We start from the raw sequence: 18,795 nt of genomic DNA on the forward strand, positions 1-18,795 counted from the left end.
GGCAGCACGAAGCGGATCCTCCCCCTGCGTCCCGGCACCGCCCTGTCCCAGGCTCCTTTGCGGGTAAACAGACATGGCCGACGAGGGAGATCAGCCGGACGCTGCGCACAACATGGGCAACCACCTGCCGCTGCTGCCTGGTAACCTCCGGGACGGGCGCCTGGCCATGGGTGGAGAGCGAGGTCCGGGGCCGACCCCTCAGGGAGGACAAGGACAGCAACCGGGGTGCAGCGGCGAGTGGGGGAGCTTCTCATGAGCCCCGACCGCTGCAGCTCAGCGTTTTCCCCCGGCCTCTGTCTCCTGCGCTGTGGGGGATGTTGGGACGAGGGACTTTCGTCTCCTAGAGCAGGGACCCAATCCTTTGCATCTTTTTCCTTAGCAAGCCTCCACGGAAATGCTTTAGAACCCGGCGACGTCCGAAACCGGGTTACATTAGTAGCCGTTGAGTTTCCTGCACGTCTGTCTTTTAATAAGACTGACAGCTAATATGTACTAAGCACACACACGTCACGCGCCACGAAGTGAACACTTTGTATGCGTTTCTGCTTTTGCTGCTACCCCTGTCACCTGTTCAGAACCTTGCTTGTAGGGGAGAGATGTATCGACGAGTTGTTACATGTCTGTATAGTTTAGTGATATGGAAGGTCACACAGTTGTAGAGACAGCTCTGCGGGGTGCTTGTCAGCACCTCAGGTATTGTTTTATATATGGCTATCTGTCTGTCGAGTCCATATTTGGTGGTTTTTTTCTCTGGTATGAAAATAGTATGCTTGCATATTATCACTCAAGGGAGTGGTATTACCAGTTTCTCTTTCCTTTTCACTGTATGCCCCTATATACGTTGCGGTACTGAATATTAAAAGAGCATGAAGTAGTGGTCCATACTATTCCTAGAATGCTGTAGACAACACAGACTTTTACCTGAGGCTTTAGCTTATAAACCTGGCAGTGTGATAGTATGAAAGTCGCCACCACACACACCATTCTACTTTAGGGTTCACAGTTGTGGTGAGGCTAATGAGAATAATTATAATCTCGGGTGCAGATCATCTAGGGCCAGACAGGCAAGCGCTGTTAGGGTTTAGGGGTGGTGTTTCATTCATTGCTATGCTGAATTGAATACTAGGGTCTCCAACTCCTCCTGTGATTCGTCAGAGATAGGGACTATGCTGGGGTTAGAGGAATTGAACAATCTTGTGATATAGATTTACTTAGGATACAGTTGTGAACTAGGTTAGCTGTAAGTTGTTGAAAACTTGCATCCTTAGTCATTTGAGTTAGGAACTTTTTGTGGGTTGTGAAGAAATAATTTCAGGTTTCAATTAGTCACCTCAGGAAAGGTGTCCTTTGGGTATGAATCTGTTACTAGGTAATGGTTTAGCCTGAAGGGGGGAAATGCTGGGTGCTGTGCCAGGGCATAAAAGGCACTTTTGTCTGAGTCACTGGTTGTTTGTGAAGTTGTACTTGCTGAAGCTGGTAAAGGTAGGTAAGTCATCTTTCAGCAGAAGAGATGCCAGCGACATCAGCTCCACTGTGGATGTGCTGAAGATTTAGGGAGAGTGGCAGAGTCCAAGGAGGGTGCTCATGTTGTGTTGGCATTCACCAGAGGCTGCTGTGAGTGTAGCAGTAGCTCTGAAAAGTCCCTGTGTGTTTCCTCAATTTAAGATGCTGGCAGTAAGAGACTCACAGATGTTGTAGATGTAGAATAATGATTTTCCAAATTATAAGAGTTCAATTTCTGGGAAAACTTTGGGTTGCCCCCTGAGTCCATGTAGTGTAAGCTGCCTTGGAAAGTGATCATCTTTAGGTGCTAAAGAAATTGCTTAACATTTTAGGTGTGAAGAATCTACCCTGGAAAAATGAAGTACTCAAAGATAAACATTTCCAAGTGGGAGAAGTGGCTTTTAGCTTTGTTTATGAGGCTGGACACCATACATAACAATTCCCTTTAAAGAATAAAAATAGAAAATGTCAAGTGTAAATTTTGTATAACTGCCGCCCTTGAATTCATAGCAGATATTTTAAGCTTGCTGTAGTAGAGAAGAGAATGGGTCTCTCCAAATGTCAAGTCAAATCTATGTTTTTTTAGGGTTGCAGGTGAAAGAATGTTTCTCATTATTTTAGCTTCATCTTATCTGTTGATGAAACTTTCCTATTGTCAAGAAAAACATGTTCAGAAATGTTAAGCATCAACTATCTACATACAACTTAAAATAATTATGTTCTTGTCTCTGACAGAATATTATATCTAGGAATTCATAATAAATATAAAGTTCTAGGCATTTACTTTTTTGTAAAATCTTTGTGCTGTTAGGAACCTACTTACAGATGGTTTGATAGAAAAAAATAATTTCACAATGAAAAAGCTGACCAATTTGTAATCAAATCTTATGCATTTAAAAGTTTTGGAGGAGGATATGTATATGTGTGTATACACACACACACACACACACATACACACATACATAAAGTTTAGTGCATTTAGGATCTCGTTTAGGCCAGTGTTTCAAGCTGAAGAACCCCTTGTAAGATGTACCTTAAGCAGTACAGGGTATTTAGCAGCATGCCTGACCAACACATAGTCTGGATTTTTCTAGTTGTGAATGTCAAAGATATCTTAAGACAATTCCAAATATCATAAAGGGACAAAATTATCCTTGGGGTGGAAAATGCAGCCACAGTTGGCAGGAGGAGAACAGTTCCTACAAGATAGAGTAACACCTCTATAAAGTAGCAGTTTGTTTGGTTTTTTTTGGGCTTTCATCTCTGCCCTTGGTAGCATCAGGTTTTAAAGTAGATCAGCTTACTTTTCTAATTTAGAAAAGTATGTGCAGATAGAGTTCTTAAATCTCCTTTAAAAATGTATTTTTTCTTTCTGCCAACATTATTTTCAAATTTAAAATGACAAGGCAATGTTTGTATGAAAAGAGTGGCAAACATTTCATTTTTAAATATGATGGTGACTGCCAGGAGAGGCGTCACTGGGACAGCAGTGCCCTCTGCCAGGTTTTAATGGAATCATTTTTCCAGTGTAACCAGCAGATCTTTCTTGCCTGCTTATTTCTTTTTGCTTGTTTTCACAGAGGAACTTCTTACAGCTAGAGTTTGAAATATCCTCAGAGATGAGTGTGTCCAAGCCTTCATTTTTTCTTCAGATAAAGCAGCTCAGCTTTAATCCGTTGGAATTTATTACATAAAGGGTCAGAATTATTTTGATGGAGAAGAGAAAAATATAGGAGAATTACACATAATCTAGCTGTTTCCCTTAGACGGCTGTATCTGGCGATCCACTGTCTAAAAGTACAGTGTGAAAGAAGGGAAAGGAAATTTTGCTGTGAAGGAGGCTGGGGGCTGTGTCCCCAGCAGGTGATCGGGGGGAACATCAGCCCCTAGGTCTGTATGTACCCCTGATGTAAGGTGCGGAAACACAACGAGCCTCAGCTGAATCCTGAGAGTTCCATCAAGCTGATCCTTACTGAGGAGTGCTGTGTAAAGTACCTGATATGTACTCTGAATGATCTGGCTCTCCCTAGACAGGAGGGCAGAGGCAGCAAAAGAGCCATGACACCTAAATAGAATGTGATATCCTAGAGGGGAGTCTATAACAGGATATAAAAATTAGCTGAAATTCTAAGGAAATCCAAATAAAATAAGGAATTTAGTTAATAGTAATATGCCAGTATTAGTTGCGACAAGATCCCAAATGAATGTCCAGTGCTAACTGAAAGAACATAAAGTCTTGGCATACTAGGGTTCTGTTTTTCCAACATTCCTGTAAATCTTCACGTGTTCTAAAATAGTTGGTTTCTTAAACCGGGGAAAGGAGGAAGGCACTATGGTGGCAGAAAAAGCATAAGGTCTCTTTCTGCTGCCCCTGCATGGCTGTCTTTGTGTGAATGTCTTGCCTCTCAGGGCGGGGCATGTGAAAGCCACAGAGCTGCCTTTAAAATTTCTATTTCTTCTTCAGCAGAGAGTGAAGATGAGGAAGATGAAATTGAAATGGAAGTTGAAGATCAGGATAGTAGAGATGCCAGAAAACCAAACATCATAAACTTTGACACCAGCCTGCCAACGTCACATACAGTATGTAATTTTGCAATTGAGCTAATACAGTAGATGGACCTTTAATGTGCTTGGAGTTTCCTAAATGGCAGTGACTGACTGAAGGATCCCTGCATATTAGCTGACCCTAGAACTTGTGGATGAGAATGGGCTCTTATCTCCCAATACATAAGAATGTAATTTTACAAACTGAAGCAGTGCAATACTATATTCTCCTGTGATTCTTGACTATTTTCTAATATGCAAACATACAGTTTTAACTTTTAAACTTATCCTGGGTGTGCCTCTTTGAGGAATTGTCTTCCTCTGAACAATTCTACTATTAACTAAGCCACCAAGAGTGTATTCTTGGTACTGCTGGGATGTGGGGTGGAATTCTGCTTACTAGCATTCTGTCATATGAGTTGTCATATTTTGACACAAAGGGGTTGTTGGTTAAAATAAGATATCTTAAGCTACAAAATACTGAGAGATTCTTCATAAACAATTGGGAGTTCTAATAGACAATATTAGATCAAAAATTAGAGTTTGATGGAGGTGTCCTTATCTAACCAAGCTTATATAAGTAAATGTGTGTGCTCTGTCTATGTAGTTCTTTGACTCTGCTCTACCCTTTAATCTGCTACGGTGTATTAAGTGTCCTGACTCTGTGTTTTCTTGAGTAGTATCTGGGCGCTGATATGGAAGAGTTTCATGGGAGGACTTTGCATGATGATGACAGCTGTCAGGTAATTCCAGTCCTTCCTCAAGTGATGATGATCCTGATTCCTGGGCAGACATTACCACTACAGCTTTCCCACCCACAAGAAGTCAGCATGGTGCGGAATTTAATCCAGAAAGACAGAACCTTTGCAGTTCTTGCGTACAGGTAAGAGGTTAGGTGATCTGTTTACTGTGCTGCCCTCTGTGTTGTCACAGCAAGGTCAGGGTGGTAAACAAAGCCAACTGGAATTTTCCAGAGGATTAGAGTGTGAAGCAAACAATTTGTCAAAGCACAAACTGGGAATATTATTCTCATTACTTTGTAAGTCAGATATTGACTTTTACAATTTAGCTGTCTGGCTGTTGAAAAGCTTGCATGCCTTTAATGGGAAACCTGCCTGGAATGCAAGTTCAGAACTGTTTTTATTCAGACAGCTAGGATTTTATATTTCATACCAAGGTTACTTTTCCCTTTCAAAACTCACAAAGTTGTACCAGTACAAAACAGTGGTAAACTGAAGCGGTACTTCAAGTAGCCTTTGGCAAATGAAGGAAATGTGGTGGAGACAGGAAATGGAAACAGGAAGCCTCCCATCACCCCCAACACTCCCCACACACATGTGCTTAGCGCTGCTAATTAGCAGCAACCGTCAGTGTCTAACAAAGTGAAAGCATGTGTACGTTGTGAAATGAGTTTAAAACTCTTTAGCCCTAGGTTATTTCAGTGACTCTAAAAATCTACCCTCATTCTAAAGTGCTCTCTGGAGCCTCCTGTGTTAGCTTTACAGTGAAGGTTCACTGCTGTAAACTGCTTTCCTGTCTATATTGCTTTTGCCAGTTTTGTGTATTTAAAGGCTAAAGCTGAAAACTCTTCTTGTACATTTTTCTCTTGGAAGTAATGCGCAAGAAAGGGAAGCACAGTTCGGAACTACAGCAGAGATTTATGCTTATCGAGAAGAGCAGGAGTTTGGAATTGAAGTAGTGAAAGTGAAAGCAATTGGACGGCAGAGGTTCAAGGTCCTTGAACTTAGAACACAGTCAGATGGGTAAGACACTTCAACATCATAGAGGGAGGTGGTTTTGTGGTCATTTGCTATTTTATAGCTTCACTAGTTGTTCTCTTTGCCTTCTATGGTGATGGCCATAGTTTCCAACCCTGATGTTTAGCAGACTTCCTTGTCCAGGGTAAACTGTTCAGGCTTCAGTTTCGGCCTCATCTCCTCTCCCGGGATGTGACTTAATATGGAGTATGACTGTGGCATCGTTTAAAAATTATTTCTAGGCAACTGCAGTATCCCTCCGGGTTTGAAACCAGTAATATGAGGCACGGCTTTTGGGGGACTGAAGAGCTCTCTGCAGCACAGGAGAATAGAAGGCAAAAGCTGTGCTCATGGTGTTCCCCGGGACAGGAGTAGCAGTGGCAGCGTTCCTGGGCTGTTTGAAAGCTACACTGAGTACATCTGCCAACTGCTACCCTGAGCTGTACCAGCCACCAAGGTTTGTGGCTGTTTGCAGTGGGAGTTTTGTATCATCCCAAGATGCCTTGATATGAAGAATGAAGAAATGCCATTGTCGCTGTCCTGTGTGACATTTACAAGATTCCTGGGAATCCTAGTGCAGTCACATGGTAGCTTTTCATATGATCAGCTATTTTCTTTTCCCATTAAATTCTGCTAATTACCCCTCTTCCTAAAAAGGAAATGAATTCCAAGTAAGCATTTCTTTTTCCTGGTGTCATGTCTTAGGCACACATAGGAACCACTGTCATGTCTTAGAGGATAGTCTCTGGGGTCTACCTGTTGTAGGGAATCTAGCCTGTGGTCAGAACTGAAAATTCTGTCATACCTTTTTATTTCATATGTCATCTGAGCACAGGAAGGTTTGAAGGTTTTAGGGATCAACAAGAATGTGAGCTGCATGAGAACAAGATTTGTTGTCTGTTATGTTCATATTGTAAGCAGCTGTAAATAGTCATATGCAGAAGTGCATGTGGTCAGGCAGCGTTTCGGGACAAGAAAACAAGGATATTGGATGGGGTGTCCCAACTTGAGGGGCTTTTCTCCTGGTCCTTGCCTAGAACATTTCATTGTATAAACTCCAAGTCTTAAAAGGTTGTATGACTGAGACCCTCAATAGACAAGCTGCCAGAGAAGTGACTGAAACTTTTATGGTCTACATTTAGGACAGTGTTAGGTGAATGAGTACAAAGTGATCTGGGTATTGTGGTATTTTGTTACCGTGGATCTTGCTGACAACAACAGCTTTTAATTTACTTCCTATAAACATTGAAGTTCATACAATTTGATTTTCTCTGACTGTTATTTTCTAGATAAAAGAAATTGAGTTGGGAGAAAGTATATTTCTGTATGTGACTTTAATAATTAGTTGTGTAAAACTCTAAAACACAAGCTGGAAGAAGTCACTGTGAGAAAGTAGTTCAAGAGACACGGTTACAATCTAGTAAGACCAACATCACACTAGCAAATGTGGACTAGTCCTAGAAAGGGGAGTTCTTTCTGGTATTCTATACACCTAGTATATATTAATTCTCTAGTGTTCCTTAGACCTTATATATATGTGTTTTTTCTGGTATTCTATACACCTAGTATATATTAATTCTTTTTAGTATTCTATAGACCTACTACATATTAATTCTTTCTAGTATTCTATACACCTAGTATATATTAATCCTTTTTAGTATTCTATAGACCTACTACATATTAATTCTTTCTAGTATTCTATACACCTAGTATATATTAAAGCCTCTCAAAAAAAAATGTCTCAATTTGAAAGCCCTCGTGGATTAAGATATCTTTGCTCCCACTCCCACCCTGGTCTGAGACCACTGTCACTTAAATGACGAATTTAAGAAACCATGAAGGTGGTCTAGGGCAGTCTATTCTTTTTGCAAATGAAAATAAACTAAGTCCCAGTGAGGTTACTTGTCAAATATTGTGCAAGTAAAAGAGAAACAGCTGGTTTCATCCACATTCTGACTCCCAAACTAGCCGTCAACCATTATACCAAAGTTTCTCCTTAGCACACTGGGAACTTAACTCTATGAAATAATATGTAGTTTAAGATTCACTTTTTTCGTTTTTGTTTTTGACCTAAATGCCACTGCATAAATGAAGTACAGTGTTTGCTTCTGACCTTTCCTATTAAAAGTCTGTTTTTCAAATACATAGACTTTTTAAAAAAATAACACATAGAAGGGTATATTTGACTTGGTGTAGGACTCTTGAGAAATCTTTCCTATAAGTGTACAGAAAAAGATTAATATCCTGTTGAAATTCTGAGATTTTTTTATATATCATATCTGAAATAAGTAAATTTTAGTCAAAAAGTTTGAAATATATATTACAAACATTTTAGCTGAAACTTAGAGTAACATTTTGATTTTGGGGGAGACAAGGTTGTTTTTTGGGGTTTGCAAATTCATTTGGATGTAGATGCTCCTAGATTTTCTTTACACATTACCCATCTATATCTGTAAGCAGTTTCAACAGGCATTACAATAAATGCAAAATCTTAAATTTTACAGTTTTCCCCCAATTTCACACGCTTTTGTAGTCTGTTTTAAAATCATGTTGTTATAATCATAAAGTAACTGTCTTAAACACCTAAGGAAGAACCAACACACACATACACACCCACCCCAGGCATGTTGAACAGGACCACAAGGGCTTACTTTATCTGTCCCTAGTTCTGAAAGACAAAGTTCTGCAGACAAAGACCTGGCATGATATAGAGGACACTGGTTCTACATTGTCTTTGGTGCAATAAATTTTTTCTAGAAACAGAGAGGGAGAATATCTATGTATGTATGCTTATCCAAAGTGTGTGTGTGTATGTTTATGTCTTTTCCTTTCTCTACCTGTTTTTGCTGCCTGGATATTAATGACAAAGAGTGTGTGAGCTTAGAGACTTGGGGATGGAGAATTACCTAAGAATATCTATGAAATTAGATGTGTTAGGATAATCTATAGGCTGTAGGCTGAATTTTTAAAATAAATTTTGCTTCATTTGTGCCTACATATTTATCTGAAATGTATAGTTTCTTTTGATTCTACAAGTGAAAATGAAATCTAAATTATCTCTTATATTTTATATTAAGATTTATTAAACAATTATTTTGAAAATGTCTTATACATATACATTACAAATATAGTATTTGTTCCATTTGTTTAAAGTGGGGAACTTGGAAAAAATCTTATTTAAAATTATATCAAGAAACTAACATTATATCTTCAAAATGAACAACATGCTTCTCTTTGTTTTAGAATCCAGCAAGCTAAAGTGCAAATTTTGCCAGAGTGTGTGTTGCCATCAACCATGTCTGCAGTTCAGTTAGAATCACTCAATAAGTGCCAGATATTTCCTTCAAAACCTGTCTCTTGGGAAGACCAATATTCATGTAAATGGTGGCAGAAATACCAGAAGGTGAGACACTAATTTTTTATGCATCTTCTAGAACTGAAGACAGGTTGCTTTTAAAGAGTCACGGCTGTCATGACATTTTCTAGACACTGTAGCTCACTTGGTCATAGGCAGGTTTAAAAAATAATTCACGAGGAGTTATTTATGAAAGATAACTCACAGTAGTTGTGAAATGTCACACAATTCTTAGACACTGTTGATATTATGCTTATCATGTATGTATTAATGGCCTGTGGCCCTTAATTCCATAGGAACCTTAGAAAACTCTAATCACATTATTTGGCTTTTGAGTTAAATGCAGCCTTGAAGAAGGGACAAGATTGTTTGGGCTGGCATTCAGTGACAGTAGAAAAGAACGCTGTCCTTAGACTTTTCAGAGGAAAATTTTTGTCAGTTGTTTTGCAGCATGCTGCTGATTGCGGCAAAAATTGACTTGTGAGTGTAAGGCTTTGCTTGTTTGGTGCTGGGAATGGAGGTCAGTGGTTGGAGTCTTGCCTAGAAGAAAGCCAAGGGTGCTTGTTTTGGCATTACATCTTATGTAGTCAATTGGCTACACAAGTTCACCTCTGAGGAGAAAAGCGAAACCGGTTCTGCTTCATGGGGAGATATGTACTTCACAGTAGGTGTATGTGTAAATAGCTTTAGGTATAAAACATGCTTCTTAAACTGATGATTTCCCCATAACGAAGAAATGTATAATAATTTCTAAGTTTAGAAGTTGGATTTTGGTACTTGCTAAAAATACAAAAAGATTATCTCCACTGTAAACATAAAAGTTCATGTGAATCATCCCTACTCTTCTAAGTTAGATTAGGAAAGGTTTACATTTTGCTGTAGGTATAGCATGGCATCCTAACTGATGTGAATTAGTATATAATATTCATGACAGGATCTATTTCTTTTCATTGTTCTATCACATTTAGTATTCTTTTAGAAGACTTCAGTTTCTAGAGAACTTTGGGCAGACTGGGTGCTTGATGGTTTTCTAACTTTTAGGATACACAGTTTTATGTTCTGTTAACCGTTCCTTCATAGTGCAGTATGCTTTGCTTAGTCTAATGCTCTACACAAGTATAATTAGACTGCTTAAACACATGCAAAAAGAACCTTGAAAGGAATATTTTAGAAACTTTGACATTGTTGCAGGCAGCTTTGGTTCATCTGTATAGCACTTCCTTTTCCAAATTGGGTATAGAGATTTTCAATATATCTATCTTTATTTACTTATCAGTACAACAGTGGGGAATTAATGTTCATGATTATTTTAAGCATAATTCTTAGAGTAAGTATGTCAAAAGGTTATATCAAGGAGTGTTGTTTTTTTATTTAATCGGGCTCTTTAGTACTATCACTTGTCTGCCAATGAAGTGATTATGTGACAAATTAAACCTATCAAGATGCCCGCTCCCTACATGTCATGTCAGTATTTAGTCGTTCATCTCAATGACTGGTATTTTCTCAGTAGGACTTATTTTGAAATTAATAATTCATATTGGGGCAGTAATGGGAATTCTTAAGTATCTGAACTTTCTAAATTAACTCCTCTTTGAAAATTAGTAAGTATAGGATGGGACTGTAACTAATAACTGCCTTAAGTCCTGTCCTGGCCACAAGACCTTGAAATTCTCAACCTGAACTTCAATTAAGCTATTACAGTTTGTGAAGTTTAACTTTTATGTTCCTTATTTGTTAAACTCTTCATATACTAGACAGAAGTGTCTCTTCATGTTTACATTAAATTTAGAAATTTTTTCCTTTGCAACTGGATTGTCACTGGCTCGATGGGCAAGGAAGCCACTACTTGTGTGTTGACAGATCACCTGAACTCCTGAGTCTTCTGTCATCCTAGGTTTGCATTCAGCCCTCACTGACTGTGGGAAGAGTTGCCAAAGCCTTACCAGAAGGAACTAGGGAATGAGGTAGCACATGAGATTTTAAGAGATTTACAGAAAGCCTTTGTTTTTTCATATTATTTCAAAGGTTTCCTCATTTAAGCTTATAATGTCTTAGCTTCTGAAATGTGGAATCTTGATCATGAGATCAAAAAAAAAAATGTTGCCAGCAAATGTATGTTGTGCCCAGGCAACTTGTAAACTTAGAGCTATTCAGTGCCCAACAGAATATAGACTCTAAAACAGGGAAGAGCTACAGGGATGGTTGGCCAGGACTGCATGCTGCACTTGTAGGTGGACATTCGATTGCTTTGAAAATGGTCTGAGTTTTGCTTGTGTTTAGACAGATGTGGGGTCAGTTCAGACCTCTTTCTAGAATTGACACTCACTTCTACAGCCCACCACCACAAAATAAAGCCATATTAGATGTGTCCTTTTTCCATGGCTGAGTAGTAGTTAAGGTAGAAGAGTTGGGACATTTGTTAACATGTTTTAAAGGTAGCTGTCACACTTCCAATAGGAAAGATAAAGCATTCAGGAGAACACGGTCTTCCTGGATTACATTTAGTTATCTTTGAATTTATATAAACTACCCAGATATCATAAAGTAATATTGAAGCTTCACCGAGTGTTCTATGCAACCTCTTATTCCTACAAAGTACCATAGGAATGTAGAGGAAGTCCAATAGACATGTGTCTGCTCAGCATGTTGGATGTTGAAAAGGGGAAAATATTGGAGCCAAGTTAATTGGGAAACACTTCAGACCTATTCCATAGAGATTTGATTTCCTGAGATTCAGGCTTTGACACTGGTGTTTACTTTTATTATATTTTTATTTATTTTTTTTTTTTACTATCATGGCCCCTTTCTAAACTCACCAGAATGACTGGAAGAGATTTTCCAAATGGCAAACTTTTTCATCCCTCTTGTCTGTCCATATATAAAGCTTACCCTGTTATTCAGAAGAGTTAACTCTGAAAATAAAGTAATCAATGTGAACAATAGAAATCTGTAATGTTTGATGTTCATCCTTTCAGCCTGTGCTAAATAAACAAGAGATTCCTGTGTGTCATGTAGAGCAGAGTAGAAATGAGTACAAACTTCCAAAGCCTTCAAACTTGCTCTAGTTTTTAATGCTCTAGAGTTTATAAAGATACAGATATTCATTTTTCTTGCACCTTATGCAAAAGGATATCCGCTACTGTTGACCTTCTTCTCTTTTACTAACAGTGTCCTACAGGAGACTCCCCTGTGTCTTTTGATAGACACAGCGTCATTCCTTTCTAAAGCTGCAGCAGGCTGCTGTATTTTACACTAGTCACCTCTGACACACACTAAGTGTACAGATACCCTCTGCACAAATACATACATATGCTCAATCCTAATAGTGAGATGAAGTGACAATGCGGGCTTGTAGTTTTCCTTATAAAGGAGTTATTTACCTGCTGGTATTCATTGTTGCCACGGTTTCATAGTTAATATACAACCATGTTTGTTGATCTGGTAAGTGTACCTTGTGGGTTTAATTTTAACTTAATTTGCATAATTACTTATAGCAGTTTACTTAAGGGACTTGTGTATTTCTTATGAAGTTAGGAAGTTTTTATCCGTATTTTTTCCCTAGTGGCCCGCTGGTTTCTCAGAACTCTTGACAGTTGTCATCTTTGCAGTCACAAGCCTGTTTCGTTTGTCGTGTTAGTGTTGGTCATGGTGTGCTGTTTTTAAGGGGTCTTTACTTAACTCTATTTTAGTACACTGCCTTAGTGTTCTAAATTGTAACTAATAACTTCCCAAGGGAAGACACACACGATTTTTCTCTTGATAATGAATTTTATGTAAACAAGAGTCCATGTGCAGTTTACCCAGCGTGTCACTGTTTCCAGGTGGCTTGTCTTTGTCCCATTTACAGTTTCTGAGAGTTCAGTGATTTGAGGGGCCGCCTCAGACTAGATTAGTTTTATCTTTTACTTCTTCTGGTACTGTGTCAGCCTACATGTACTGTGCTGCGTAGCAATTCTCACGTTCACAAGCACTTTGAGTATAAATGGGGCCTCTGGCCTTCTCACTGTCCCTTTTCAATGAAGCTTTCTAAGCTGTTTGCTGTTTCTAAGATAGGTGTAGTCAGGTATTAACACAGAGAGACTTGTGAGTGATTTTTTTTCATGCCTTGCACACATACATATTTGTATATCTACACATAGATATTTGTGTATCTACCACTAGTTTATAAGTCACTAGAATAGTAAAGATCCTACCAGCTCCCATTACTAAGAGAAATTTGGTAAAAGAAAAAACAAAACCTGTCAATTTCCAATTTATTTAACTAAATTTTATCATTTACTTTGTTCACTATAATAGATATCTCTGGACTCCAATGTAATGAGAGAAGTCAGTGGAATGATTTTTAAGTTTTTTTTTTTTTTTGCTTTTCCATTGTCCTATTAGTTTCATTGCCAGTTTGATTGGCCTTTCATCATTTTTAAAATTTTTTTGTAGTTTTATTTCAAAGATCATTATGCATGCTATCAGTAGCAATCTGTTCCATGAACAACTACAAATTCTATGAAGAGTCTGTTCTTAGTCCCTTTAAGTTCCTAAATTTGGTGGCTATTGAAGTCTGGCCCGTTTTACAAAGTAAGCCTTGAGCAGCACTTGTAATCTGCTGAAAGTTAGCAACAGTATCCACACAGGATAGAAGCCCCTCTCACAGTGCTGAAAGTCAAGAGGGACTCATGAATGTAAGAACAAACAGTTCTGCTCCCTTCAGTTTGTGGAATTACTATTAAACATTAAACACATTTTTTTGTACATAGAATTCTTAGACTCAGAATAATTGGATAAAGGTTTTTAGAAGTCCTTTTCTTCAATAGGAATTGAGACTCTAGTTTGCTTGTAGGTTGGGGCCCTGTAATGGGATGGCAAAAAGAATCATGTCCCGTGTAATTGAAGAATTTCTTTGACGAAATTACCAAAAATACTTTATATATTTAATATATATTATATATAGTCTATCACACTATTCAGACAGTAATATCCTAGGTCTTCTATTCATTCTCTACCACTGACCCACCCAGAACAATGAACAATCCTGCATAATCTATCCATGGTAAGTCCCCCATGTTGGCATAACACTTCTTATTCTTTTATATTTGTTAAGCATAGTTTGTAATACACGGGTATTTACCATTGTGTTTCAGTTGCTGGCATACTCACTATAGTAATATGCCATGTGAGCTTGCAAGTGTATAGTAACCACCCTGGTGCTCTGTGTTGAATGCTGTTTTTGACGAGCATTTCTCAGAGTGCACTGTCATTAAGGTGTTGAAAGTGTTTGCCATCTATAAGAATGCCTTTCAGATAACCACCTACCATAAGATTGTGAATACATTTCAGATAATTTATCAGTAAGCTTTTAAAAATTAGAATTTTTAGGTGTTACTGTTTGTAGTATTTGTACCTTTCCCTTGAATTTTCCTAAGTGACACTTTTTGTTTCAGAGAAAGTTTCACTGTGCAAATCTGACTTCATGGCCTCGCTGGCTGTATTCATTATATGACGCTGTAAGTAACTTACTAGTCCTGACTTGTATCTTAGCAAAATAGGATGACACATTTTTGGTTATTGAAATTATGGTCATGTGAAAGCCACACTATAAGATTTCTTACATCAGAATAGTTTTCCAAACAAGTGCATTCCAGTGTATCTCTGTATCATTAGCATAGTAACTGATGCATCTACACAGGCTTGTGCTGTCAGTTAAAAAGTATGCACTGACAGGGGCTAGCAAAATCACTAAGAGACCGAATACTAGGATAACTTGAAGAACCTTGATTTGGAATACAATGAATGCCTTCAAAGCCCAATCAGTTGCACTGTTGTTTGAGGCAGATGGGCATAATAGAAACTATTACATAGTAAAGATTAAACAAATATTACTTGTATTTCTTAATGAATCCCTGCCAAGAAATCTAAAGAACTGGAAAAATAAAACAAGTAATTTGAGCAAGTATGATTTATGTACCACTAAAAGAAAACAGTTGCCCTCTGCCCTTCAGCAGCTCTTGAACCTTACAAAGGCACAGATGCAAAAACGTGTTAATGCCTGGAAAGATAGATAGCAATTTTCTGTAGTAACTAGTTGCTAAGTGGGGTGTGTAGCAAATGCACTGAGCCAGGAAAGGCTTGGGAAAGGTCAGAAGAGAGGCCGGTTCAAGCAGCAGTCTAAAACAGCATCTAGAGGCATTTAGAATCACATAGTCCTTGGACAGCCTAAGGGTGAGAATCCAGGAAAGTTGACCTACTTGCTAGTCAAAGGAGTTAGAGGCAAGCAGTTCCACCTGTAAAAACATTGTGTCTGGTCTCAGATTTAGTACCAATGTATGGTTTTTAAAGGGGCTGAACCTTATTGTGGTTACTTTTATTTTAAACCAGGAAACATTAATGGATAGAATTAAGAAACAGCTACGTGAATGGGATGAAAATCTCAAAGATGATTCTCTTCCTGCGAATCCAATAGGTATGGCAAATACTACAATCTGTGGTATGTTGTTGGAAATTTTTTTAAAAAAAAAACCATTAATTCAAACTCACCTTTTATGAATTCTGAAAAGGCATTTGTATCTCTTTTACTTTGAAAAACATTTTTCAAGAAATTAATATTTTAAGCAATAGAATCTATTTTGTTAATTTTCTACCTAAATTTGAATTGCAGAAGTGGTTCTCATGTAGACACTTCCTGTTCTTTATAGAGCTTTTACAAGTAAATCTGGCTCCAGAACTTAGCTTTGTCATTTCTATATTTGTAAGTCAGTTTCATTCAAGTATGTTTGACTTAAAAGAAGGCAGCTGGAATGTAAGTATATATTAATGATTCCTAAGTTTAAAGCCTGCATACCTCTCCCTGTCTTTTAAGACTTTTCTTACAGAGTAGCTGCTTGTCTTCCTATTGATGATGTGTTGAGAATTCAGCTCCTTAAAATTGGTAGTGCTATTCAACGACTTCGCTGTGAATTAGATATCATGAATAAAGTAAGTAAAGATGCATGTCTGTTGTGCGGATTGTCACACTGTTGAGATCAGGAGCTACCTCTATTGTATAGGAATACAGTCATATACTGGAGAGGTACTTGTTTGCTGCTTCTGGTTTGTACTGAAAAGCTTTTCTCAAATCTGAAATGTTCTGTAATTCAGACCATTCCAAATCTGGGTGATTAGGATGTTTAAACAATCAAGTCATACACATACACACACACACACACACACAGTCAGTATACCTTTGAATAAGGTATAGTCAACCTGAAAATCTGAATTTTTGCAATCCTTAAATATTAATCCTAGACTTTATATAAATTTATCAGGTTGGAAGTGTGACATATAAAAGCTAAGACATTTGTACCCTAAAGAAGTTTATTCATGATTTGGGTAACATGTCTGTTTTTGCACTTCAACTTTTTAGTGTACTTCCCTTTGCTGTAAACAGTGTCAAGAAACAGAAATAACAACCAAGAATGAAATATTTAGGTAAGCTCTTTATTACATTTAGTATACCTCTCAATACATTTTCAACTTCCTTTTAAAATTTTTCTTCCAGTGCCTAAAAAATATACCCAATAAAGAAAATAAACACAGGGAGTTAACTTGGCTTGGGTAAGGCTGTCTCCCAGGCTGGAAATATCTACAATATATATACAATATATTTTTCCCTCAAGTTTTGTTTTAAGCTTGAGGTACTGTATCTTCTGACAAGATGAGTGCTTCAAGCATTATCTTTCAACTAGTTATGCTACAAATGACCAAAATAGGGCATATGTGTTAATGCTGTGATACAGTTTAACACTTTGATGAATTCAGTAGAATTAAAAAATAAGACAGTAAATCAAGAAAGGAAACTGATGTCTTCAAAGCATCTAACTGTCCAAAGATGAATAAATATGACCTTTTTATTAGGTTTTTTAAACAATAGTGTTTCCCTGGAATCACCAAAGAAAATTTTCAAGCAAAAATAGAATACCTGCCAATCTCTTGTATATACAAAATTCAAAGATTAATATATATATTATATATTGAATCAATAATAAAGATATATATATCCCAGGAAGGAAAAATTAGAGTTACTGTTTTTTTCTCTTCATTATCTTATTCTTCATACTACTTCTTTGTTACAGTTTATCCCTATGTGGTCCAATGGCAGCATATGTGAACCCTCATGGATATGTACATGAGACACTGACTGTGTATAAAGCTTCCAACCTGAATCTGATAGGTCGGCCTTCTACAGTACACAGCTGGTTTCCTGGGTAATGTGGTTGTGTTCACTGTTTTTTACTGACTCCTCGTTTAGTCTTCAGCGTAGCGTCTAGAAATGATACAAAACAAATATGACAGGAATAATTTTAACTAATCTTCATTTCATCAATAGGTAGAAATGAACTTGGTGTGTGTGTATCGTTGCATATGTTAGGGTAAAAAAGTACCTGTCAGCTCACTGCAGAACTTTATGATCCACTATAACTACAACTATTGGTTGATCCACTGATATGTGACTCAAAGGCCTTAAGCAGGGACATAATGAGATGTAAAAACCAGAAAATCTTGGTTTATCTAGCCTGCTTTATTCTGGGCCACACCTTTACTTTGAAAAGTGGCAGAGGAATTGGGGATTAGTGATTTTACTGCACCTGGAAAAAAACCCTCTTATTTGACATCATTCTTGAAGACTGTAAAACTAACAAAATATGTTAATGTAAACACTAAATGCAGAATACTCCATCTGAGGAAAATGGTAACTTGCTTACTTGAGAACAAAAGTGCCTTATTTTCAGGGAGGTCATGGGCTTTTTCCTTTACATCATCTGTATCTCCAAGATTGCTGTTCTCTAACAATAATGTAGTAGAAAGCAGTGAGATTAAGCCTGGACCGATGCAGTCCTTTGCAAACAGCAATATAAAGAAACTTATAGTGATAAAATTATCAAATCATAGTATCAATACAGTATTGGTAAGGTAGCTTTGTAAATTCATGAGGTTTCAGAGAAATTTCCTGACAAGCCTAGATCCAAGGTTAAAATAAAAATAGGTTGCTTAGCTTGTGTTTTCCTTCATTTCGTAGGTATGCATGGACCATTGCCCAGTGTAAGATTTGTGCGAGCCACATTGGATGGAAATTTACAGCCACCAAAAAAGATATGTCACCTCAAAAATTCTGGGGCTTAACTCGCTCTGCTCTGTTACCCACAATTCCAGAAACTGAAGATGAAATAAGTCCAGACAAAGTAATACTTTGTTTGTAAGTGAATTGTAGGAGTAACTTCCTAACAAATTATTTTCTCAAGTCAGATCTGCTCCAGAGGTCACTGTCTCTGATATGTGTATAGTGGTTACAGCACTTGACTACCAAGTTCAAGAGCACACTTGTTCAGAGGATGAAAAAGCAGAGTAAAACACAAGGTTGGATTCAGAAGTATCAGCTTTAGTAGCTTGGTGCCATTAATTATCCTGTTGAATATGTGTCACTGATGGGATAAGAAAACATGTTTGAAATGATGAGAATGACTATGGAACAGGATTAGGGCACAGCTCCACTAAATGATGAATGTTCCAGCTCAGTTGGCAAGCACAAGACAGAGGCAAAGCAGTGTATATTATTTTGAAAGGAACAAAGTCCTTTTCATTTTCTTTAGCTTGTCTGAGATACTAATT

At 37.7% G+C, this 18,795-nt stretch overlaps 2 protein-coding genes across 6 annotated transcripts in view; one reads left to right on the top strand and one right to left on the bottom strand.

The window, feature by feature from the left end:
• Window positions 1-18,438, top strand: Crbn (cereblon). Of its 3 annotated transcripts, none has more exons than XM_075983294.1 (11): window positions 1-140; window positions 3,968-4,083; window positions 4,728-4,930; window positions 5,661-5,810; window positions 9,048-9,207; window positions 14,595-14,657; window positions 15,529-15,613; window positions 16,010-16,125; window positions 16,553-16,617; window positions 17,262-17,393; window positions 18,206-18,438. In XM_075983294.1, exons 1-11 carry the CDS (start codon window positions 74-76, stop codon window positions 18,384-18,386), a joined length of 1,338 nt encoding a protein of 445 aa, XP_075839409.1. In that variant the 5' UTR covers window positions 1-73; the 3' UTR covers window positions 18,387-18,438. The 3 variants fall into 3 exon arrangements, with proteins under 3 accessions (XP_075839409.1, XP_075839410.1, XP_075839411.1); XM_075983295.1 differs by having other exon boundaries at window positions 61-140; window positions 3,971-4,083; XM_075983296.1 differs by lacking the exon at window positions 1-140 and having other exon boundaries at window positions 3,967-4,083; window positions 4,725-4,930.
• Window positions 16,613-18,795, bottom strand: part of Trnt1 (tRNA nucleotidyl transferase 1) — a 17,393-nt gene continuing 15,210 nt past the window's right edge. For 2 of the 3 annotated variants that reach the window (XM_075983298.1, XM_075983300.1), the window contains exon 9: window positions 17,340-17,452. The gene's annotated coding sequence lies outside the window, so the exon portion shown is untranslated. Of the gene's footprint in view, window positions 17,453-18,795 lie in introns of all 3 variants that reach the window. The other variant, XM_075983297.1, reaches the window with a different exon arrangement.

This window comes from Microtus pennsylvanicus, chromosome 8, assembly GCF_037038515.1.
Source record: "Microtus pennsylvanicus isolate mMicPen1 chromosome 8, mMicPen1.hap1, whole genome shotgun sequence".
NCBI lineage: Eukaryota > Metazoa > Chordata > Mammalia > Rodentia > Cricetidae > Microtus > Microtus pennsylvanicus.